General features: G+C 41.1%; 1 protein-coding gene across 1 annotated transcript; it reads right to left on the minus strand.

Annotated features, from left to right (window-relative positions):
- Positions 1 to 475: 475 nt before the first annotated feature.
- On the minus strand, positions 476 to 25,502 carry KLHL12 (kelch like family member 12). Its single transcript, XM_036754719.1, has 12 exons — positions 24,703 to 25,502; positions 18,568 to 18,801; positions 14,180 to 14,333; positions 12,984 to 13,201; positions 10,934 to 11,083; positions 9,240 to 9,354; positions 5,245 to 5,351; positions 4,351 to 4,546; positions 3,487 to 3,645; positions 3,112 to 3,210; positions 2,086 to 2,272; positions 476 to 1,905 (listed from the first exon to the last, which is right to left on the minus strand). Exons 2-12 carry the CDS (start codon positions 18,748 to 18,750, stop codon positions 1,779 to 1,781), a joined length of 1,695 nt encoding a protein of 564 aa, XP_036610614.1. The 5' UTR covers positions 18,751 to 18,801; positions 24,703 to 25,502; the 3' UTR covers positions 476 to 1,778.
- Positions 25,503 to 25,829: the final 327 nt, after the last annotated feature.

Below are 25,829 nucleotides of genomic sequence, written 5' to 3' on the forward strand. Positions count from 1 at the left end.
AGACTTCGTTTGAGTGATCTGCCCAGTCATTTGCAAGGTTTAAGGTTTTAAACCCGGCTCCTCTGAAATCCTGCTACAGTATTTTTTGGGAAATAGGGACCAAGTTGAAGTTTGCTTTCCATTCACTACAATGTGTCATACACTCTTCTCTAACTCGTATACCCCTAAAATAACCAAGCAGATATGATGTTCCTCTCTCCTTTCTCTTCCCTATCCTTCCCTCCCTGCTGAGTAAACTGCAGTAGGGCAAATTCAGATGGAGTGGTGTGACCTGGGTTAGTGAAAAATGGTAGAAGGCAGTTCGGGTCCCTACAAAAGAACAACAGCTGGTCTCCTTTTGGAGCAGGGCCTAATGCTCTGCAGCCAGTACACAAGGGTTAAGCAATTAATTCTAGAGAAGGCACCCAATGCTGATCCTCTCCCCTTTTCCTATAAAGGCCTTTAGAGTACAGTGAGGATCAGCCACAAACTGCACTCAAGACATGTGATTTTTAATATTTTCATAAAAAAATACAAATGAAATTAACTCTGTGAGGAAGGTCAAACATAAGACTCAAGGAAAGGGGCCAAAGTAGATTTCAGATCAAATGTCACGTGCATCCTTACTCAGATGACTGTGTTCTCTCCCCACCCCCAAAAGCAAACATTCATTTCAATTCTCAGTGGGGCCCAGTAAGTAAAATGGCTCAGAAGGCCACCAAAGGTGCAGAAAGCCTAATAGAACACTTCTGCGCATATTTGATTATGCAGCACTAGGACACAGGAACAATGATTTCAGGGAGCGGTCTGCAACAGTGGAGGAGGAAAAAATTGATAAAACCGAGCAGCAACAAGAACCACTCTAAGGGAAGAGCCCTGCTGAAAACAAGGCTCTATTCATTCCAGGCAAACCTCACCATGGTGAGATGGGGCCTGATATGGATGAATAGTGTATGGACTGATTGCAAAAATCACTGATCTTCCCCTAGCACATTCCACTTCCACAGTGATGATATTCATTGGTTTGCTTTGTTGTTTCCTCCAGATGTTAGTCTCCACCACGAAGAGAAATGAAGGTCTACATTACGCACAACAGGGCAGAAAGATCTCTGAATGGGTACACCATCTTATTCTTCCAGGATATAACAAGTCCAGTCACACTCTGTATTAAATTGGATTCCTTTCAATTACCCTCACTCATTTCAGCAGCATCCCTGTCCCTGGGATGTCTGATGATCTCCAAGTCCTCCAGTCTGAAGATTTTGATAGGAAACATCGTTTCTCTGAGGCTGTTAGTATCCTATGGAATGAAACTTAAGAGTTCTGCTGTCCTCAGTTACCAGTGCACACTAACATAGGCTTTTTTCTTAGAAAAAAGGCTTGAACTTAACCAATGTTAGATCAAGTTGGCACCCTGTGAACCAGGCTGGGCACATCAAATACCCAGGAAGCCATGCCCACCTCAGCTTTCTGGGAGACATCAGGCAGAACACAAACATCTGATTAAGCACAAGGTAGGCTGGAGAATACCAGGAAAAGGCTCCCTGGATGAAGGAGTGAAAAGACAGTGATCTCTCACATGTCACTCAAAGTGCTTTCCCGTGCATTTCTGTCGACTACCCATTCCCAGGAGCTGGTGACAACACAGGGGAATTCAAATAAGTATAGCCATCACTGCACCGGTGCCTGTAATCACCCCGTCCACACAGTGAGAAAGAAATTTTTGCAAGGGATCCTTGGCTCTCCCCCAACCTGCCCCTTGAACTGGTCAATGGCTTTGGCTGGTGCTCCACCCTTGGTCACTTTTCACGGAGGACACACACGCCTGCATCACACCGCTGGGTCCCCATAGATGTCACCACTTCCCAGCTGTCGATGATGGGGTCATAGCACTCAATGCTACTCAGTAGGGAGTTCCCATCATAGCTGGGGGGGAAAAAGCAAAAGAGAGCATTAAAAGCTCTGCTCCTTCCCCTGATGAACTAGTGTTCAATACAAAATATATGTCCCACTCCTAAACCCTCCCCCTTTCAAAAAACAAGACTGGGTCCCACAGAGTCTTGCCCTAGGCATTTGATGAGTCCTGCCTAGTTCCTGAATCCTCACCCTGCAATAGCATAGAGCCTCCCCCGAAGCACTGTGGCCCCAACATAGCATCGTGGGGTGGTCATACTGGTAACTGTAGTCCAGGAGTCAGTTCGGATATTATAAGCTTCCACAGAAGAGAGGTGTGCAGTACCATCAAACCCTCCCACGACGTAAATGTGGTCATTGAGCAGCGCTACTCCTGCACCTGTGGAAAAACAGGAAATACCAAATAAGCATTACTGAATTTAGGATTTTGTTCTAACTAGATCATAAAAATAGAACCGGAAGACCCCTGCTTCTCATTCTTCATTGCTAATTCAACCTTGGGACAATGAGGGATGCGGATACAGAATAGTCCTAGGGTATCCACTACCACGTGGAAAGCTACCTTTGGTCAGGGTCTGAAATGGAGAAAATTAGAAATTGAATGGTTCTTTTTCTCATCTTTTCCCCCAACTTCTTCTAGTCCAAACCTTATTCAACCCTTAACTTCCTTTTCAACAGAAAACGAAAGCATTAAGGTGAGAAGGAGAGTAAGAGATACTGAAGGGCAAAGGCAGTTTTTGCTTTTTCTTTTTCATCCGCAGTTCTCAGCACATGTCTGGCATATAATAAGCACTTAAAAAATGTTTGCTGGTTGACTGAACAGTTTTCATGAAATGGAAAAAATGATATGCAATTAAAGTCCTTCATAAAGATTTAGAACACCATTTATAACACTCTTTTCCTTTATTTCTACCACTTTTAAAAAGTGTTCACTCAGTGAAGGTAAAGCAGCTAAGCTATTGCCTACAACATCCTATCAGATAACTGGAGACTGAAGTCTGTTTTATGACAAATGCCACTTATATGGGGAAAACAGAGGCAAAGAAAAAAAATGGTATTGTATATGCTTTACAAAAAAAACAGGGGTTAGAGCCAGTGGATAGAACTCATGGTTCAAGATTCTTAGTCTTATGAGGCCCTCACTGATATTAGACAGTAACTTAAAATCAGCCCATCAGCATTGCTATCTCTCCCAACACTAATCTGACTTTTCCTCACCTGAGCGTTTAGTAGCCATTGGTGTAACATTAGTCCAGTGTCCTATGTGGGGATCATACTTCTCAACTGAATTCAAGATATTCAGTCCATCATATCCTCCTGGAACAAAAAGAAGGACCATTTTGGTAATTCTCATGATGAATGTTTCTATTTCCCATTTGTTTTCAGTTTTCCAATCATAGTTTATGCATCTTGAATAAAACATTGATTGCACCATATTCTTAGAAACTAAATTGACCTTAGTTATTAGGAAAGCAGTACAACAAATGGAAGATGTCTGTGGACTAGCCTGTATTTTGGCGAAAAAGAATTCATATGCAAAAAAGCAGTGTCTGAAACAGAGCTCCCCCCATTTTTAAGTCCCAAGTTAAGTACCAAGGCAGTAGATCACCCCATTGGCCACCACTAGTCCGGCACCTTCCCGTGCTGTCTGCATGTCTCCCAACATGCTCCACTGGTCAATGTTTGGGTCATATCTCTCCATGCTGGTGTGCCGCCTGCTCCCATCAAAGCCACCAGAGACATAGATCATATCTGCTCACAATACACAAACAACAGTAAGAATATGAGTAGCAGCTAGCATTTATATAGTACTTTAAGGATTGAAAAGCACTTTATAAATATTTCATTTGAACCTCAAAACAACCCTGGTAGGTCAGTAAGTAGGTAGGTGCTATTTTTAATCTGCATTTTACAGAAAAAGAAACTAAGGCTGAGAGATGTTAAGTGACTTGTCCAGTGTCACATGGACAGTGTCTGAGACCATACTGGAACTCAGGTCTTCCTGACTGCAAGGTCCAGTACTCTATCACTACTGCCATCTAGCTTCCTCAAATCACAATGAAAACAAGAAAGATTTTTAACACCTCTGTTCCCCTACAAACACTGGGAGTAAACTGAGAAGCTCTATGTTAAACCTTTTTTTTTTTGAGGTCATAAAGATGTGAAGATAAGGGATTTTAGTCAATCACTTGAGAGTGGGGTAGAAAAGAATGCTCTATGGCGATTCAAGGCAAGTGGAAGATTAGTTTTTAATCCTGGCTTTGCAGCTCCTACCCATCATGACTGGTACAAGCCTTCATTTATATTCAAGGGGCTATAGTAAGGGAATGCAATTTTGGTCTAGTTAGAGTCTTCCAGTTCCCCCCAATTTCACTTCCATGTCTAACAATAGGAATGTTGTGATCTCCAAGTACTCAGCCGTGGATGAACGCATTTATTACCCTAAAACATGCCTACCTCCCAGAGTGGTAGCACCCGCCAGGCCTCGCCGGACGTTCATGGGAGCCACAGAATACCAGACTCCATCTTCATCAGCTGTGTAGTCCAGGCACTCCACTGAGCTGAGGCGGGAGCGTCCATCATAGCCACCAATTACATAGATCCGGTCATGTAGGGATACTGTGGCCACATAACGCCTTTTTCGAGTGATGCTCTGTAATATGTGGAAAGAATAAATATCAAACATTAAGGACTGGGTTCAGAGACATCTACCATATGTTTATGAAAAAAAAATGTTGAATGTTACCCTTTGCTATCAAATACTTCTGCTGGGAGTCATCACTACCCTCTTTCATGAGCTTCCCTCTACACATGATTTCCATACCTCTACTAAGGTCTTTTTGGAAGACTCATCACTTCTACATATTTTATTGGGTCCCTCATTTAATATCTTGTTACCATCCAGTCTCTTCTTCCTGTTTATCTTAGTCTCACTGGGCCTGGGGGACCATGACCAATTTTCTTGGCTGGATTTTGAAAAGCATTTTGGCCACATTACTGCTCAAATCACAGCCAAGATCATATGACTCCACTTAGGGGGTCCTATGAAATACCTCCCAGCTCTTGAGAGTCTATTTCATGAATGATAAAAAGGAAGGTAGGTGTGATAAGCAGTAAGATAGTTCAGAGCCTTGTCTGCAGAGACTCCAGCATTACAATGAGGCTGTGCCAAGTACCAATGCTTTCAGAAGCAATCGGACCTTTATAGTAAAGTTATTACTTAGAACCTCAACAAAAGCTGAGATTGTCCTTATAGGCTACTCTAGGGTAATGATGCAGTTTATCAGCACTCAGAAAGTGAGGGATGCAAACTGAAGTTCTCTGCTCAGGGATGTTTTTACTACTTCTTACTGGCAAAAAGCTCCATTCCTGAGTCTTGGGATCATACTTCTCTACCACGTCGATGGGGGACTGCTGGCTGCCGAACCCTCCAATCACCAGAAGTACCTCATTGGCCCCTGAGGACAAAATAAGAAAAGGATAGGTTACTTTTGCATCCCTAGGGTCCCTCCTGGGAAAGTCCTGACAGAAACATTTAAGGGGCATCTACTCTCTTTGGTGTCTCAGAGGAATGGTTCAAAGTAAACAGTATGCAGTAGGAATGCCTGAGAGAATATCACTTTTTCACATGGCCTTGACTGGGGGAACCTGCTTTTCTGGTATTCAAAGGGTATTTAAGAGAGAGTAGAAACCCAAAATACAAAAAAAAAAAAAATCACATATGAACATACCACTACATCACAGATTCTACTCACCTGTAACAACATGAAAGGATTGGAGTCAATGAGTTGGAACTTATAAGAACAGTGAGGAGATGAAGGAGGGTATTCTTGTCTCTCATTGTGTAAAACTAAAATGTGGAGATATGGGTAGATATAGGGGATATAGATATAGGGGAAGACTCTCTCACTTTAACCCCAACTCCCTAGAACAGCTGGAGGCGTAGGACCTAGTGAACAGATTTGTGTAGTTTCTTCTTTCTCTCTATGACATGGCTTCCTTGATTTGGCCACCTGAATGACTAAACTCCTTACCAGCAGATCAAAGCTGTTAAAGTTCTGAGATTGCTGCTCACTAGAAAAAGAAAGCTTTTTCACCATTTCCAAAGAATAATAATAATGATTTTTTAAAAATCGCTGCTTCAACAGCATTAATACCTTTGTCTCTGTTTTCCTAGAGCACCTCAGGGCAGCTGATTTTCATTCAATTTCTAAAAGGCTGTCACATTTTGGACTATTATTGGTTGCAACAGTAACCTGCACTCCTGGTCAGCCCTTTCTTTCTTTGCAAAGTCAATGAGTTTTGATCAAAGGGACTTTTCAGATTACATTAAATCTGTGAGCATACTCCCACAGATTCTCTCCAGTTGGGAGTGCAGGACCAAAAGCAGCTTTATCTCTTTCCTTTAAACACTGTACCCACCTATTCCCATTCATACCACTTTCTCTCTATCAAAGTGACATAGAAAGGAAAGGGTGATACTTCCATCTAAATGCCATTGTCCTTTGTAAGTGATGATGCTACTGATATGTGCACATATCAGCAACTGATATGTGATTGAAAAAAACTATGCATAACCAACCAATGAGTCTTTTCATATTTTGCAAACATTAAGGTTGCCTTCTGATTTGTGGCTTGTAGTCTCTGCTACTCTATATAACAACTTTTGCTCAAGATTTCCCAGAAATTAAAGTCAGAAGAAGGTCTTACCCTCTCTTCCTTTAAAATATCCTTCTAAGTAGAGATGACCAGCTTTTTGAAGGATTGGCTATATCGATCTATAAAACCAAGAGAAGTAAAACAGTCTTCTGACAGTGTGACATACGCTCAAATGGTCTCCATTAGTGATGGGTTAAGAAGAAATTTAGGTTATGAGTCCAGTGGTTTCCTGGTTCTAAAATGGTCTTGCCAAGAAAAAGCCTGGCCAACATGTGAAACTAAAGGTGGGGAAAAAGCTCATTTCAGAAGTCAGCTTCTCTTTTCATTGTTCCTTGATGGGACAGATTTCATACTTATGATGAGAGAAGTGATGCTAAAAACTCACAAGGATGGGATCAAACAGTGCACCAGCAGAATGGATTGTAGCAGTGACAACAGGTAGCAAGCTTCTGAAAGTAAGGGGTTCAGTTACCCACACTTTTAATGTGTACTTACATTTATCTTATATTTAACTCATAGATAGAGAATAACTATTTTTGATGCTTACTCTTTTTCCAAAGGAATGCTATTATTTCTTGAATATACTGTAAATATTTTCTGGCTAAGGGAGGCTATCAACTAAATAAAAAACCAACCACCCTACACAATATACTTTTTTTTTATTTAGCTGCCAAAAACCAAGGCTTTATTCTAATTTGCAACTGAACTTCTATTCAGAACCCATCATTCCACTGGTATATGTTTCAGCCACTTCTACAGGTAGAGAAAGTTGGAAAAGAATGAATTAACCCTCAGTCGCCTCCAAGCAGATGCTAAGTGTAAAGACTGTGTGGAGAGAGCCTCAGAGTCACCATGCTACAATTTCTGAAAAGAAAAAAATTAGTCATCTAGCTATTGACTCACATACCCTAAATTTCTCAATCACACAACAAGTAAGGTTTACTGCAGATGCTGATTACCTGGTTTATCCCACAGAATAGTACAAGTGCCTTGAGAATGCCTGCATCTAAATCAGGAAATGTAACTAAAGGGAAATATGCATTCCACAAACACATAGGCTTGTAGAAAAGAACTTTCTCCAGGTATATGTTCATAGAAATTTTTTTTTGTCATGGAAAAACCACCAGAGAACATAAAAGGGGGAACTCTATTCCTGAATTTAAATCAGGATACAGACCTATGAGGATAGGAAGCAAGGTCTTATCTAAAATGCCCTGCATTACAAGCATGGCCACCCATTCCTGACAAAACACATCTATGAAAATGCTGCATTTCATGTTATGGCTGTAATTCTTTCCAGGTATAAAGGTAATGCCAGTATAGAAGGTCCAGTTCCAGGATGTATACTAAAACAATATGCCTGAGAAACAATCTATTTTGAAAAGGCTGCTGGCAGTGGAGGTGGTATGATGAATATCAAAACATTTATCAGTAACTTTAAATATTAGCCATCAACTAATAATACTAAGGTTTGGATTGAAAAAGTCTCCTGAGTTTACCTGCAAACAAAAAATCCCTCACTCTCTGCTGCCTGGCTCAGAAGACTGTAGGCACTATGTTCATAGAAAAATTACCCTAGATTATGTAGTTAACTAGTTAAATTTCAGTTTCATCCAACAAATATTTATTGAATGCCTACTCTATGCCTAGTAATGTACTCTAGGCACAATGAGTACAGGCATAACCCACATAATCTCCTCCTGATCAATGAAATTTGTTGATAATTTTATTAATATGGTATAATCAAACCACACTATTGTTGTTCCTATGGCACTAAATGGCTTCTATCACACTGTGTCACCACTACCTGGAATTCCCCAGGAGAAGTAAGTTCCATGATAGCAGGGACTTTGGTTTTGTCTTTGGATCCCCAGTGTCTCGCATACAGTTAATGCTTAATAAAACATTTGCTGGCTTGCAATGAGTAAGATCTTTTCTTTGCTAACCTTAGCTAAGATTCTTTACAGCTCTATATCCTATCATTCTATGACAAGTCCAAGACAATGCCTTGCACAAAGAAGGAGCTTATTAATAAATGGTTGGTGAATTAAATCAGTCATGTCCCAATTGTCAACAGAATTGCTGACTCTCTTTGGGTCATCTTCTGGTCTGCAAAATAAGAAAGGAACTGATAACTGGGCCCAGAGGGCCTGGGTTCAAATTCTGCCTCTAAGGATTACTACCTGTGGGGTCTAGGTCTTAGCTTCCTCCTCTATAAAATGAGGGGGTTCAATTAGCTAGCCTCTGAGGTCCCTTCTGGCTCTAGCTCTCCTATGGTCCCAGGAACTCCAGTGTTTTCTTAGCCTCAATCCTAAAAGGCCAGGTTATTTCTCAGAGCCCTTATGCACAAGTTTGGGGGATGGCTCAATCTTCATTTAGCCAAGGTGGGGCAGACTACATGTTTGGCGAGCAGCTGTACTACTGAAATGAATACCTTAAGAGACTTTTTTAAAACGTAATTTGCTCTGGGTTATAATTCAAGCATATCAATGAATATCTTCACTTGGTCTAGCAGGGGTTAAATGACAGCCAGCAGAGAGTAAAGATGATAGAGGAGGGAATTTGAAGGTCAAAAAGACAAACTCTATCTATTTCAGACCTCCCCATTTTGCCTGGGAGGGCCATGCTCTCAAGGTCATTTCTCTTCCCCGATTTTCACCCATCCATTTGCCACACCTCATCCTTACCAAGTCGAGCTCTTGTTCTGGGTCCCTGCATTTGACTTCGTAGTTCTGGCCTCAGGTGGAACTTCTTCGCTTCATCAACCAGGTCCCTGCACTGCAAGCTGCATCTTATGAAAGGCTGGAACACGGCCAATGTTTAAATAAACCACAAGCAATAAATATTTTAGGGATGTGCAAACTACATTAAATGAGAACTGACTATGGAATATACATAACCATGGGACTGGTGGAAGCTCTGGGCTATTGGGACCCATCAAAACAATAGGAAGAAGCTTCGAAAATGTCCTATGATTCAGAGTTTTCAAGCATCTATTAGGGAAACACCATGAGGTTGCAGTGACCTCCAAGCATTAAGGAGAGGGATGAACATCCTGTTGGAGAAGCTACAGGCACACCCAGCCCTCTCACTTGCCTGACCACCCAAGGAATTCTAGTATGAATGGGACAGAAAAATGAAAAGTTAGAGTAAAGGCAAGCAGAGGTGCCTGGGAAGGACGCATGCATGGGAGTTATGAAGGATGGCCTGCAGGATAAAGATAATACGAGCTGTGGTACTGAAAATCTGTAAGTTCTTTAAGCATCTATTTCTTTTCCTTGCCAAAGATATTTTTAAAAATAGTTACAGTTGGGTCTTTGTGGGAAGAGGGGAGAAGAATTAAGAACCAGACTATGCGGCAAAGTGAATATAGTGCTGGTTCCTGGAGTCAGAAAGATCTGAGTTCAAATCTAACCTCAGTCACTCACTAGCTGTATGACCCTAGGTAAGTCTGTTTGCCTCAGTTTCGTCATCTCTAAAATGAGCTGGAGGAACCACTCCAGTATCTCTGCCAAGAAAACCCCAAATGGGGTCATGAAGAGTCAGACGTAATTGAAACGACTGAACAACAACAAATAACACTGATGCCTAGGGGGCTAACAAATGGGCTCATTAACTGACCCGCCTTAGAACTGTATTTTATAATCATCAAATTGATGATTAAAATGCATCAAAATAGAATGGTGAAATAAAACATTTTAAAGATACTTTCAGTTAGCCTTTCTAGGGGCAAGTTCCCCACCTCTGCTACCAAAACAGTGACCTTGACTTCCCAACAATCTCAAAATAAGAAATTATTCCTGTTCCTTCCTGGTCAGTTCTGTTTTCCTAGTCAATCTAAAATGAGATCCCCTTAAAGCAGGTGAGATGGGAGCATGACTAGTTGCCAGTGGTTAGCTGTGTGAAATGGTTAAACCTTTGGAAAAATGGACAGCACCAAGAGCCTGAGTGGACTGCATGCCACAGTGGAAAGAAAGAAGACTTCAAGGACTGCTCCTGCCACACAGGCAATCTATGCGACCTTGAACAAACCACTGCACTCTCAAAGTTTTAAGTCTATGAACCTAAGTGACAAGTTCAAAATAACAAGTAAAATGCAATGATGTATATTAGTTCACTTGACGCATAGTTAAAAGCCTCCACAGACAGTACTTCTGGCTACACAGATAGGCAAAATTAAATACATTCTCCTAGTTCAGTTATGGTATTTAAGAATATGTCTCTTTTTAGCACCCTTTATCCCCAGCTTCCTGGCTAAGGAGGTCTCTTAGGAAAACTCTATGTCCCACATACAGAGAATGGAAATCTTATTCAGTGCATGTGGCTGAGCCACAGCAAAACCAAAGGAAGTGGTAGAGTCTAGGCATCTCCTAAGACCTACCTCAGCATCTATCACATCCGTGATGTACCTGGGGGTCAGCAGGGGCATCCGGACATACTGCAGCAAGTCAGGCAAGGATTCCTCCCTCTCCTTTTTGGCATGCTTCACCCAGTTGATGACAGCCTCAAAGACTGGTTCTTCAGAATCTACCTGCAAATGTACCACAGAGAATATGGGTCACTGCTATTCAATTCAGTTAATCCTCTCTAGTTACTCATGGAATAGGTGAAGCTTTGTTAAAGAGACATCATTTTTATCTTCCTCCAAACCCCCTTTCATAAGTGGCCCAGCCCCAGGGAACAATTTCCTGTTTTATGGTTAAAATCAGGTCAGACACAGAATTACTGCCAGACTGATAAGAATACTTCCTAGGAACATTATAACCAATAGGCAGTAAGGTATCTGTTTTCATTTTAAATTTCTTCCTCTTCCTCCCTCTTTCTTAGCCTTCAGAAACTTAAGGGCATTTGTTATCTTTAAGTCAAAACTGGGCTTTTTTAAATTAACCTTTCATTCATAATTCCTCTTTACATAAGAGGCACAGTTCCTAGCATACATAATAGCCCAAAGAGTATGAAACAGAGCACAGGGAGTCTAAATCAGGCCACTTAGAAAATAGGGAAATAGAGGTAATTCATCACCCCTAGTCGCTATATTCCTTCTGCCAATCTTTGACTTTGTAATATCAGGGTTCTGAGTAGTACTTTTCTCCATTCATTCTATTATCCGAGGCTTCCCTATTAAATTTTTCCAGGAACTCAAGTTATCGAGAAGCACATCTTAAACTTTCAGTATTTTATGACTATTAAAGTGGACATGGCAGAAATCACTAGAACAAAAGAGCCACATGCTAGATTTTAACTAATATCTCTTGGCTTAAGGTAGCTCCATCTAGCTTGGCTTGAGTTGTAGGGTTTCTCAATCACACACATCACGCTGCCTCTGTGGAGGCTGTCCTGGTTCACTTAGAATGATGTGATTTACCAAAATCCAATATTCATTTAACATATCTACTATACAAAGTAACATACATACTTGTAGTAGGTGCCACTAGCTGATTTTAAATTAATCTTTTATTACTGTCAGAGGAGATAACTACCCTACTCAAGAAAAGTAAATTCTGCTAAAGTACTAGCATTGGGATTCAGGACTGGGATTGGCCTCATTACTCCCTTTCTTGCTCTGCCACTACTTAACTAGAGATTTACTATGGTAGCAATGTAATATCATCTATAGACGGTTCTCAATTTATATAAATTTGTATAATACAAACTCAACTTTAAAGAATTCTGAAAGAAATCCACTTTCCAAAAAAACCCACCTAAGTTAACTTTACTGGACAATACTCTGCTTACTTTCTCTCTACTCCTGCCCCTTGGCTTGGCACTCTATGACCTCCTACCAAAAAAATAAACCTCAAGTGAAAGTAGAAGAATGGACACATAGAGAGATCACCACTGCTGCCACCAGATCAGGGGCTTAGCTTGAGACCTCTCACTTTGATAGGAGACCTTTGTCCTGCTCTGCCCACCTGCCCTTCATGTCTGGTCCTGGCCCCCTAATGTCATCTGTCCTCTCCTCTCTGTGTCCATGTCTGGTCCCTAGGTGTCTGGCTCCTGTATGTTCTTCCTTCAGTTACAGCCAGGCCTCCATGTAGCTGGCCCTGGTCCCTGAGTGCTCCTCTCCTCCTGCTCTCACTTTTCTGTCCCCAGCCTCCACATGTTCTTGAACCCTGTGCCAGTCCCCTCCCTGCACAGGTGTGCAACCACCTTATTCTCTCCCTCCCTCCCTTTCCCACATCCTTGGGCATATGCACATTACATAAAAATCGCTTTGCAAAGAGGTTTACACGATGGTCCATTTATGTAAAGCAAGAAATGCCTGTATACGGAGCTACTCTCTTCTACCAGCATTAGTTTATCTCAATATTGAAAGATAGTGATTCTCTTTAAGGTAGAGGGGAATAACCAGCAACAGCTGGTAATATTTTGTAGCCAAGACTGTCACAGAATGTGCTGTGTAAGGTGAAATCACCAAGTCACATCCATACCTGAATTTCATCACATTTGATTAGCTTCTCCACCTCTCCTTGGCTCAAAAGGATGAACTCTTCATGCTGTACCACTTCAGGAAAATGCTTCTGACTGAAGACTTCAGCTGCCTGCATCAGGTCAACACAGTTGTGTGTCTCAGCAAAATCCCTGATGCCTAGGCAGTTGGATGGGTCCAGCTGGCTTTCTAGGAATTCACAGCAGGCTTGCTTAACACCTATGGCAAACACCAACAATGAGAGATTTCAAGACATCTTGGAGGGGCTGAGTCTATATACATTCTTTGGACCCAGCTTTACTAACTGTATATTGAAAGCCTGAACCCGTGGTTAAGATATTGACTAAAAAGTTGAAAGTAGGAAATTCTAAATGTGATTCTGCCTTATAAACTGTTTGTTCAACTTTCATCAAGATTATTTTACTTCTCTATACTTCATTTTAAAACAGGAAAATCAATTTAATTTTCGGGGAGGTTGGAAAGAATGCAAAAAAATGATTGCAAAGGTCTGGGAAAACAAGGTAGACAACCTCTAAATACGTTATTTAGTAATCTTAATTCCATTCAGAATTCAAGTCTACCAAACAAACGAGACCAATTTTTGGTGCGGAGAAGATAGCTACAACCTCTCACAATTGTTTCCTTTTTTCTTTGTTTTTCGGAAGGGAGAAGGCAGAGTAATTGGGGTTAAGTGACTTGCCTAAGGTCACATAGCTAGTAAGTGTGTCCAGTGTCTGAGGCTGGATTTGAACTCAGGTCCTCCTGACTCCAGGGCTGATGCTCCACACACTTCACCACCTAGCTGCCCCTGCCTCTCACAATTCTAAAGTCAATAGTTCAGGAGATAAAATTAAATCCACAAACTTGTACAAAAGCAACAATGTCATACTAATGTATTTTGCTTTGTGTGAGCTATATAGAAAGCTGGCATGGGGGAGGGTACTATATTCAACTTCATTACAGTTTGGAAACCATGGTCCCCAGGGATATAAAAGCCCCTTTCTGAAGGGAATTCGACACTCATATTTGCATGTTATAGCATATAGCAACTGATATTCGCCATCAGGTATGTTTCCCTAAATTGGGAACAAAAAAATGTTGCTTATATTCATCACAGACTGCCTATATCAACAATTTCAAAAAAACTTCAGAAATTCCTGAGTCATGAAAAGTTGAAACTTTGTGTGACTGTTATACCTTTCAGCTGAAGCAGACAGGCGGCAGGAAGCAGCTCCTGTACATTCTCCACTGTCACATGCACCGTCTCTGTGTACACAAAGTCCAACAGGATTTCCATAGTAGAGGCAGTCAAACCTTGAATATCAACGTATGGCTTCCCCTTTTCCGAGAGCTGCAGATCCAAAGAGCAGTAAACAGTGGTTGAAATTCCAGGGGATACAAGCCGACTCTCATTTGATGAAGCCGGAAGGGCTATCGAAATTACAACAGTATATTCAAATTTGGGGAAAACAGAAGCCCATAGATACAGTGTACCAAACAGGCACTCTGTATCATTTATCCTAGTCACAGATGACAATACATTAAAAAAAGAGCAATACAAAGCCTCCTTAGTCAAAGCCATAATTTGAAAGAGACAAGAAATACAGCTAGACACTGTTACCTGCCTCCCCACAGCACCCCCAGAAATACATTGCAGCTATAGGCTTCTATTTTGATAAGAATTTGATGACAGTATTGCAATGTACATAGTATTTCAAGACATACCATCTAGACAACAATGTTATTAAGAGACGGGCATTTGCAGCATTTAGCAGGTTAGGATCACTGAAAGCACTGCATAATTCCCCAAATTTGATTCAGGACAATTTCCTTCTCCTACTGTCCCCTCGGCCCAACTTATTTGCTTAAGTCTGGCAAAGACCTAATATTCTACAGATGATGCTACATCTTGGAACACTACTTTCAGGCACCTAATAAGATATCTGTTGGGTTGAATTGTTAACAAAAGATGAAGATGACCACTTGTTGGATATTACAGAATGCAGTCTCTGGCCAGGGGGAAAACACCAGAAAACATGGCTAAAGATCATGAAGGAAGGCAGGAAAAAGAAGCCTCTGGGACCCAGGTGGTATATGCATCACTGCTGCTCACTGAAGGGTAGGTACATCAGAAAAGAAAGGCAGATTTGAACATTTTTTAAAATTTTAAAATTTTATTTTTTTTAGATTTGAACATTTTAACAGCTGGTTACGAATACAGTGTCTGACAGTGTGATGGCTTAAAAATATAAAAATGATGACTTCTGACCAAGGATGACAGGAATCTAACAAGGGCTGGTAGTACATTTGAATGGAACCTTATAAATCTAATCAAAAAGTTCGTAACCTGAAAAGGAATGGGAGGGGAGGAAATTGCTTATGTTAATCCATCCACCAAGTCAGGTATCACTGAGAGTTGCTACAACGTAGACAGATTAGGAGCAGATACATTTCATTCAAAGGAGACAAAATCCTAAGAAAGGAGCCAGTATTTAAAAACACATGGCTTTAGCTGTTCCTACACAAAATCCCGCAGCATAGGAAAGAGGCAAGATGAGCTAGAAATTCTAAAAAAGGACACAAATTTGACCTCATAGGTCCCTTCTGAAGCTTGGTGGGATGAGACGTACAACTTTATTCAAAAGAAAGAGGATAGCTAAAAGGGAATTTTATATTAAAAAGATAAATTACCATGAGAAAACCTAAGAACCCAAGAAAAGTAGCATAGAGAATATTTAGGTTAAAAATCAACAGAGGCGGAGTCAAAAGCAAAACTTGTCAGGGTACACTGCCAACCACAGAAAGAGAGAGAACAGATGAAAAGTTTGGGAAATGGATCACAAATAGTGATATGGTAGGGATGAGACTTCAATTATTCAGACAGTTTGCTAGAGTTCTCTCTCTGCCAAAAGTAGAACAACTAATAATTTCTTCACTTGCCTTAATAATAATTATTTCATCCATCAAAAAATAGAGGGGCTGACATGAAGAAATTCTATTAGAAAGAAGTCTATTCTGTTAGAATCTTACTGACAAAGAAGAGGCAGTAGATAGAGCACTGGACCTGGAGTCAGGAAGATTCTTCTTCCTGAGTTTGAATCTGGCTTCAGACACTAGCTGTATGACCCTGGACAAATCACTTAACTGTTTACTTTGGTTCCTCATCTGTAAAATAAGCTAGAGAAGGAAATGGGAAACCACCTTAATAACTTTGCCAAAAAACCCCAAATGGGGTCACAAAGAATTGGACACAACTGAAACCACTCAACAAAACAAAGAAGAGCTGGTTGTTAGGGTGGAAATGCTGGAAACCTCAGGAAAAAGTGACCACTTCATGTTAATTGTTACAAAAAAGAAGCAAGTCAGATGAACTCTGACACGCACCTCAATTTGGGAAGAATAGGTTTCAAAAACTTTTAGAGGAAGGAAGGATGGGATCCTATAAACTCAAGCTCTAGTTAATGCATGAGTAATAGGAAACTCTCAAGGATGAAATCCTGAAAACACAAAGAGAAATAATTTTAAAATACACACATACACACATATGTATATGTATGCACATACACATGTATCCTTCTATCTATTATACAGAGATGTCTATTTCTCTCTATATACTCTATCTATATCTATATCTAGATGATGGAAGCAAGCGTAGGTAACAGCGTGTGGCAGGCTCCTACAAGGTCAGGAGTGCTAAAGTAATAAATAAGCTGACGATGGTAAGGAAAGCAAGACAACCAAACTTTTTTTTAAAGCTATGTTGGGGGAAAGAAGATGATCAGAGAAGGGATGGAATGCCACATCTTTCTTTCCAAAAGAAACAATTTATACAAATTCCAATCATCACATATTTTAAAAAAGGTCAGGTTTTATTAAGAGTATTTGATTCTTTAGAAGTATTTAAAACATACTTCTGTTTAATAAAATGATTATCATATAATTCAACAACAAATCATAGTGTTACTAAATACAATGATCACCAAATAGACTTCAAAGCACATTTATTGTATAGCATTTTTCAAACAACAAAGAAGTTCTGTCTACATAGATGAGAGTGTTAGTATAGGTTCTTTACAAGGACATGAATATAACCATTACTATGTAATAAAAATACATTTATATAATATTTTATAGCTTTTCAAAATACTATCATATATATGATTTCATTTAATCCAAATAACCCTCTGAGGTAGGTAACATAAGTATTATGTCTCTGGGCCTCAGTTTCCTCATCTGTAAAATGAGGGTACTGGATGATTTCTGATGTCTCATCTAGCTTCAAATCTATAGTTCCATGATCTTATTTATCCACCTTTACAGATGAGGAAACTGGTCCTTAAAGCATTTTTGACTTAATAAGTTGTAGAGCTAAGACTAAAATCAAGTTCAGACTAAAATCCAGGTCCTTACTAGTCCAATGAGCTTTCAATAACATCATATTGTCTCTGTAGATCCTTACCAGCTTTCGAAAATGTGATACTGTTTTCTACCTCTCTCTTACTCTAGATACCCTTAAAATTCTCCCCTTTTCTTTATTTCACTTCTTACATATAAAAACATACTATAAAAGATGCTTTTGTGAAGCAGTAGAGGCAGAATTCTTTTATAGGACAACTTTACATTTGCAATTTTTAACCAGATGGCTGTAGAATAAGAAACAGGCTCATGTTCTTCAAGCTGCGAAAGAATAGGATGTGCACTACATAATTAGCAGTCAGCAGTTCTAATTCAATGTTCAGCAGCTGCTGGGTACACATCACAACTATCTCAAGGCTAAATGGATGAGAATCATCTGATTCTGATGTTCTTGATCACAGAATTTGACAGAAAGTCAGGGATCTAAGACTCTGTATTTACCAAAGACCACTATAAAATAAGACTGGATCTGTTGGAACTACATTTCAGATTTCAGTATTTCTCCTACTTCAGATATACACATGAGAATTAGCCTCGGACTCAGTGTCTTAAATAAAGTAGCCAGATTTTAGGCAAGAAAGTTAGCATATAAATAATACTACCCATAGTCATGGCACTGTCTGCTCTGACATGCACTGCTAGTAAACATGTCTTCACTCAATCAGCCTGTCTAAAGGTTTGTTGATTGACACTATAATTTTTGGGTTACAGGACAAGATTCTTTGTGGTCAACAGATTCTTTGAATCTCCTTACAATCTGTTCCAGGCTATGAAATCTTGTTCAGTCTTCCACAGATAATTAGTATATAAAGCCCTTATTCTAGGTTTGAAGACCTGATGACAGTGGCTCCTTACTTATAGCATCTCTCCCCATACTCTGTCTCAAGCAACCCATTTGTTATCAAGTAAACTTTTTCTTAATCTCCTTGTTACTTTTTCCAGACTTAGTACTTTTCCTCAAGTTGTCCCACACATCTAGAACAGCCATTTACATTCACCTCATAGGATGCCTTTACAGACAAGATGAGAACCAATTTTCCTCAGACTATGGCCTAAAAATTACCATGGAAAATTAATCAGTCTTTAAAACAGGCCTTTGTTATTTGATACACATGGCCAATAAGCTCTAAGTAGTTCTGACCTATGCAAAAAGTGAGTTTTCCACTTACCTCACTAGTGAACATAGCACAGAAGTAATCACTACAAGCAGCCAGCACAATCCGATGGGCAGGGAAGTCCTTTTGCTCCACTTTCAATGTAACATCACAGAGGGTATTACTCTTCCGGAGAGAGTTCATTGAATTGAGGATAGACTTGGCATGTGAGTTTGTCATTATGTCTTTGGGAGCCATATTGCCTCCCCCCAAGGAATATGGAAACAATGAAAAAGGGGTCCTGGGATTCTGCAAGTAAAAGAGGAAAAATGCTAGGTCATTTCCAGAAGTCTGGAGGCCAGAAGCAGCCTCTAAGAATTTCAAAAATAAGTGTTGTTTTTTTTTTTTTTAAATAAGAGGTCTTCCCAGGGGAGGCTACCACATAACTATTAGAAAGTTTATCTTCTCAAGGTTCCACAGATAATTCTAGTACTAAGAAAAGGCAAAATGATTTTTGGACAACTCTTGAGAACTTTCATGTAAGACAATGTAGAACTTCATGTTATTTGAACTTCAATAACATAGCTTTATTAAGCCTGTCATTTTCTTGTTTCTCCTTTCCACTTCTGCTGCCACCATCCTAATATAGGTCTTTATATCCTACATTTGCACTATATTTCCTATACTTGTTTCCTAACTGGGAATCCTTCATACCTTCTCTTGTCTTGCAATCTAAACTATGTACTACGGCTACCTAGGATATGTGTACATGTGTGTCCTATCTCCCTGAACTGATTATAGACTCAAAGGTAGGGACCCTAACTTGTACTTGCTTTTCATATCCCTCAGAGCACCTGATCCAGGGCTTTGAATATTACTTAATATTTATTGATTGACAATACAATTTAGGGAACGCATGCAAACTACAAGTAGTTCTACCAACTAATTGTAACAAAGGCCAGTGTCAATGAGTAGTATAAATCATTTATATACTAGTACATCTCATTAGAAATATTGTTCAGCTGGAGGAAATGCACTCAGTTCCCAATATAGATAAAACTGGCAAGAAGATATAGTAGTATTGTACAACTTCAACAACCAGACAGATAACTAAAAGATAACTAAAAATAACTAAACTGGTTACAAACAACTAAATATTGAGCTTCTCATAAATTCTTGATCTTTCTTACTGACAATTTCATGTTCCAAAGGGCAGAGGAATCAGCTTCAGAACTAATACTGATCTGGTTGGAAAAATGAATAGAACAGAACCTTGGGCAAAAGTGGACTCTAATAGCCAAGGAGAACATTTTTCAGAAAGACAAAGAAATGTCTTAGACTAAGTAAAGTAGAATATAGAAAGTTCAGAAACATGATAGATAAGATCTCATTGCTAAAAGGGAAATAGCTCAAGAAGATGAAAAAGGGGAGGTGACAAAACAAATTTTTGACCGTAGAATCATGAATGATTTCTCACGATAAAGAAAAGGGGGAGGGGTGCCTCAAGAGCCAGATAGGAATACACAGGGAGTTCTCTCATGAGGTCAGATTTTATTTTTTTATAGCTTTGAACTTTAATTAAGACAATCAGTTAAAATTTTAAAACCTCCAGAATAGAAAATAGACTTGTTGGTATTTAACCCTGACAGGGGAAGGGGCTCCATTCTTTCAGCCATAAGACATGGTAGACAAATCCAAATTTCAACCTTGCTTTGAAAAGGAGGCTAGCTAGACTGGATGTCCATGTTGGGGGCATGATCTGCCAAATAAGGTGGAAAAAGAGGCTGACTCCTCTGTGTTGGAAAGCAGGGAAACTTGCACAAATGAGAGTGAAGTGTTCCTCCCCTTGGGTTAGGAGATCTGATTTGTACCAAAAAAACCAGGAGAAGGGGCATCTAGCCAAGGAAGACTACAAAAGAATAGAATGGCTCTAGAAGAACATTGAAGACTGTAGCCCAGAGTGAACTAAAGGTTGAAAAAAATACCAACGATGCCAAAATGAGCATTTTTAAAAGCTTTGTTCAAGGTAAGAAGAACAAGAAGGAAAAAAATGGTCCTTTACATGGGCAGGGAGCAGATATTTTAACATCAACAGACTTAACAGAGAGAAAGCATAACTACTCAATCCCTACTATGCTCTCATTTTCTCTGTCAGGGGGAATAATCTTCAGACTAGAGAGAATATTCAAAAGAATTGAAACCCACAACAAATATTTATAAACATATATTGTTCATAGAACATTGTAGTAGTTTCTAAAGAGATATAAAAATTAGGTAAGATGTGTTTTCTGCCTTCAAGGATATTACAGTCTGCTCTAGTAGATAGGGCAGCTAGGTGGTGAAGTGGATAGAGGGTTAGGCTTGGAGTCAGACTCATCCTTCTGAGTTCAAATCTGACCTTAAGACACTTACTAGCTGTGTGACCCTGGGCAAGCCACTTTACCCTGTTTGCCTCAGTTTCCTCATCTGTCAAATGAGCTGGAGAAAGAAATGGCAAACCACTCCAGTATCTTTGCCAAGAAAACCCCAAATGGGGTCACAAAGAGTCACACAAGACTAAAAATTGACTGGACAACATAAGGTGATCGAGTATCTAGATGTTTTACATGTATTAAAGTTCTCCAGGCCTAGAAGATCATGAAAAAACTTGTCGATGTGTTTGATAAACTACCATTGGTGATTTTTGAAAAGGAAGACAAAAGAGGTACCAGAAAACAGGAGAGGTAAATATTGCCCTGACTTTTAAAAAAGAGGTAGAAGGTAAATTCCCAAAATTTAACACAATTTAATTATTAATGAGTTTGCTATTGATCTCTGGCAAAACCCTAAAAACAGATTAAGTTGGTAGGCTGAGTAGTATGAAAGGGATCATTAAGAACCAGAACTAGTTAGTTAAAAACAAGTCATGTCAGAATCAATCGGGACAACAGTATATCCAGACTTCAGTATGGTATTTTACAACATCTCTTTTGGTATTCCTTGTAAATTAAATGATAAGATTCCAATTGGTAGAGAGTGTTGGTTGTCAACTTGAAAAAAGGTCTTTAGCACTAGTCTCTTTGAAACTTTTAATCAATGGATTAATTTTTTAAAAGACAAAGATGAAACATTTGTCAAATATTGTTGCAACAATCTGGCCAGCAGCTGCTGTGGGGGTGAAAAACCAACACAAACCCAACAACAAGAACACTGCAAGCACAGGTTCTTTTGATCTGCTTCACTAAGGAAAGCAACATTAAGGTGTTAACAATCTTAGTTTAATCCAACATACAAATATCATTCACTCAGCTCAGGGGGAAAAGCCTGAGCTTCAGAGTAAATATAAACAGCAAATAAACATGAATCAACAGACAGATTTCCACCTGACAAAATCACAATATACAAAGAAGCAAAAACATCTGAATTTTCTCCAAAGCCAGGGAGCTCATAACAATGGCTGGCCCAGAGACACTAGCCACTCCTGCTGGGGCTCAGAGCTCCAAAGGAGAAAGCCAACCTCTGGGTTTACATAGTTTGTTCAGGGTCCAAGGTGAGTTACACATACAACTCACCCACGTGACCTAACATTGTCACAAAAATGTGACTTAAACCCACGGGGTCTAAAAGCCTCTGATGTCACGAACATGTCACTCAAACCCATGTACACTAGACTTTTCCTTGAGGCAAGGAGGTCATCAAGAACTCCTAGTTTAATCAAGGAAATAAAGGCCAAACTCTTCAAGGGCACTTGGTTGGGTAAGTGCTAAAAGCCCATCTTGATTTAAAGCCAAGGGGGAAGGTTATATGCTGGATGAAAGACTTGAAAATTCTGCAGTGGGCTAGAACCGTAATGGGCTATATTAGAGGTAAAGTGATTGAGTTCATAGTGTTGGACTAAGAATCAGGAAGTTGTGGGTTCAAATCCTTCCTCTGATACAATCTGGGTAACCAGGAGCATGTCACTTAACCTCTCTGGTCTTCACTCTCCTCATCTGTAAACTGAGGATAACTGAAGCACCTACTTCAGAAAGGCGCTGGGAAGCTCACATGAGATTATGTAACGGCGCTTTGCAAACTTCAGAGTGCTAGAGAAACTTCAATTATTATTTGCTGCATATTGACTTAGTTATCTATATTTTATTGTGTTTTTATTTTGTTAAATATTTCCCAATTACATTTTAATTTGATTCCAGCAATGCTGAGGCCGCCTATTTGACAACTTTACTCTAAGAAACTATGATTCTATGACTCCACCTTCTGGTTTCCTTCAAGTCCTAGCTAAAATCCCACCTTCTACAAGAAGGATTTCTGGATTCTCCTTAATGCTAGTGCCTTCTTTTATATACATTTGTTTGCCTGTTTTCTTTGCCATTAGATAGTGAGCTCCTTGAGGGTTTTTGCCTTTTTTAAAATCCTCAGCACTTAGCCTAGTGCCTGGCAGATAGGAAGTATTTAATTAATGTTTGTTGACTAAGAGGTTCCTGGGGCAACAGTTTGAGTAAAACAGTGCAACGTGGTAGAAAGAAGTCTGGCCTTAAGTTAGAAAAACTAGTTCTGACTCTAGTTCTGCTGTTAACTACTTGTATGACTTTGGACAAATATCTTCACCTCTTCAAGCCTTAGTTCTCTCAACTGTGAAATACAAGATTTTGATTAGATGATTTCTACAGACCCTTGCAAAACTAACCTTTTATGATTCTTTTTCTGAAAGGGCACCTCTATTATCGGGTATTAACTGACTAAAGTTAAAATGCATCAGTAAATAATTAGATCGTATGTATTAAAACTTCTCTCTTGACTCAACTCAAGAGGTTAACTGGGGTCCCTGAATACATGGAAACCCAACTTGATTTATAAGTGAAATCTATTACTTTCCAGGTTCAATTACCTGTGGCTATCATCACATAAATAAACAAACTATCATAGGGTTTGACAACACAGTTACAATTCATTAAATATGCTGACTGGTCAAATTTCAATCAACCCACTTTTAAAAAACACTCTTTGGGGGAAAGAATGGAGGAGCTTGACAATTTGCCCCATTTTCTTTAGTCTAAAGCTTTTCAAATGATCAAGAGAATATGATGATGAAAGTAAAATTGGAGTCTTTAATACCTTACTCTCAACCAACATTTTTCAATGTCAAAGACAGACAATTCTAGGCCACCTCATTAGCAGCAGTATACTTATCACAACTCATTACTAGTTATCCTTTTTTTTTTTAAAAAATAGGTTAATCCACACATCATCTGTACATGGCAGGTGACCACTGTTTCCATTGTACAGATGAGAAGATAAATCACCAAAGCATAAGCCACTATAAAATTAAGGGACTCTGGGTTATTGTGTGTTCTTGATTCTCTTCTTTTTGGGTGTGGAGAGAAGGGGCCTGTGCAATCACTCTGAGGGCACAGAAAGAAATGTCACATATGAGGCAGCTGGACAGCAACCTGCAGTAAAGAAGATGAGTTCAAATCCAGCCTTAGACAAGCACAATGTGACCTTGGACAAGTCACTTAACCTGTTTGCCTCAGTTTCCTCAACTGTAAAAAAAACAGGGTGGTTGTGAGGATCAAATGAGATATTTGTTTAAAAAAAAAAGAAGTGCTTATCTAAGTTCCTGCACACAGTAAGCTACATAATTGCTTATTCCCTTCTCTTTCCATCAGAAGGAAAGATAATTGGAATTAGCTTTGCTAGCTACCTGTGTACCTTGAGGGCAAGTCATTACCTCTGGGGTTCTCAGTTTGTCACCTGTAAAATGTGGGGGTTGGACTGAATGATCTCCAAAGTGCCTTCCAGTGCTCAACTCCTCCAATTTAAAAAATGTCTAGTTGAGCTACACCAAAAATCAGTGCTCATAGAAGCCACCCCTGCCACGTCCCGACCCCCGACATCAGGAGCAGATTCCCCACACCCTCCCCCAGCTGGGTCTGGGGTTCCCCCAGCCATTGAGAGTTGTAAGGGTAACGGGAATGTGGGGTTCAACATCGGTCCACTTTTCATTTGCGGCTGGATAACAAAAGGCCCTCTTCCCCCGCCCCAGAAGGAGGCCGGTCCCGGGAGGAGGGGGCGACAGCTCCGGGGCGCAGCTGCCGGACAGCCCCGCCCCGTCCTCCCGCCAGACCCGCGCCTCCGGGTCCCTCCCCGGCCACACGGGGGCGGCAGCGCGCGGACGGGGCGGGGAGAGGGCAGGGGAGGCTCAACTATGGCTCCCCCCACCCAACTCACCTCAGCACCCCGCCCTACCCAGCCAGGCAGGGCTGGCCCCCCGCCCGAGGCGGTGGGGTGGGGTGCGGGGCCCGCGGGCGGCTCAGGGGGCGCCGAACAGCCGCCGCCACCGCCTCCCGGTCCCGGAGCCGCCAGAATCGTGGTTGTCGTCGTCGTCGTCGTCGTCGCTGCCGTCGCCGCGCGACGTGATGACGCACGGAACGGGAAGACGGGCCCCTTCGCGTTCTCTAAGTGCCACGTGATTGGGGTCACATGACCCTTTCCCTAGCACCACACCCCCAGGTGTCGCTTCGAGTTTGTTGGAAAAGCGGAAGAGGGAAAGGGAGACCTTTCGCTGAGCGGAACGGGGGTTGGCCGGCAGGCTGAAGCCCCTCCTCTCCGGCGGCTGACCGGGCCGGGCCGAAGGCTGAGTGCCGGGTGGGCCCCCGCTGGGCCTCTTCAGGACCTGCCCGCGGCCTGTTTTCTTGGGCGCGTGGCTAGGACGCCTCTCAGCGCTTGGAGGAAAGCTACGGAGCCGCCGCCTCCTTCCTGGCCCATCGCTCAGAACGACTTATGGAGTCCGGTGGGGCTCGGGGGGCGCCTGCGGGTGTGGTCAGTATCGACGCCGTGGCCGCTTCTTCCTCCCTCTCCACGATCTCTGCATCACAATGGGGCTGAATCACGCGCGCCCCGGGCGCCTCCTGCGGTCACTCGTCGGCGGGGTCGGGCGGCCTCCTTCCGCTCGGGAGCCGCTGAAGTACCAGTGTCCGAGGCCTACGGCCTAACCCTCGTCCTGACAGGCCACTAGGCCCTACACGAATAGGAGGCAAGTCCCTTAGGACGTGGACTACCCCCAGTCTTGCTGGATTGAGTAGTTACTGGAGGTGGGGGCGGGGGGGGGTGGTGGTAGTAAAACACTGCACCCCACCGCTTGTGGGAGGGGTACCGTCTCTGAGTTTGACCTCCCCTTTCAGGAACTCTACGTTCCGGGCAAATCAGCTATTCCCCCCAACTGGCTATTCCCAACTCCCACCTCCTTGGATTCCTACAAGTCAGTCCCCATCTCTGCCTCTCAGAAATCTTGTCTTCCTTTTAAGGTTCACCTCCGTTTTCCCTGGTTCCTTGGTGTTAGTGCTGTATTTTTTGTA

Source organism: Trichosurus vulpecula, chromosome 4 (assembly GCF_011100635.1).
Source record: "Trichosurus vulpecula isolate mTriVul1 chromosome 4, mTriVul1.pri, whole genome shotgun sequence".
Classification (NCBI taxonomy): domain Eukaryota; kingdom Metazoa; phylum Chordata; class Mammalia; order Diprotodontia; family Phalangeridae; genus Trichosurus; species Trichosurus vulpecula.

What these genes read in the sequence shown, in the direction of transcription:
- KLHL12 (XM_036754719.1), bottom strand. Translation starts at nt 18,750, where the DNA reads ATGGCTCCCAAAGACATAATGACAAACTCACATGCCAAGTCTATCCTC. An exon ending in CTGTCTGCTTCAGCTGAAAG is followed by an intron (nt 13,202 to 14,179) that starts GTATAACAGTCA and finishes TGTTTGCCATAG; the next exon opens with GTGTTAAGCAAGCCTGCTGT. An exon ending in CAGAACAAGAGCTCGACTTG is followed by an intron (nt 5,352 to 9,239) that starts GTAAGGATGAGG and finishes TTTTGTCCTCAG; the next exon opens with GGGCCAATGAGGTACTTCTG.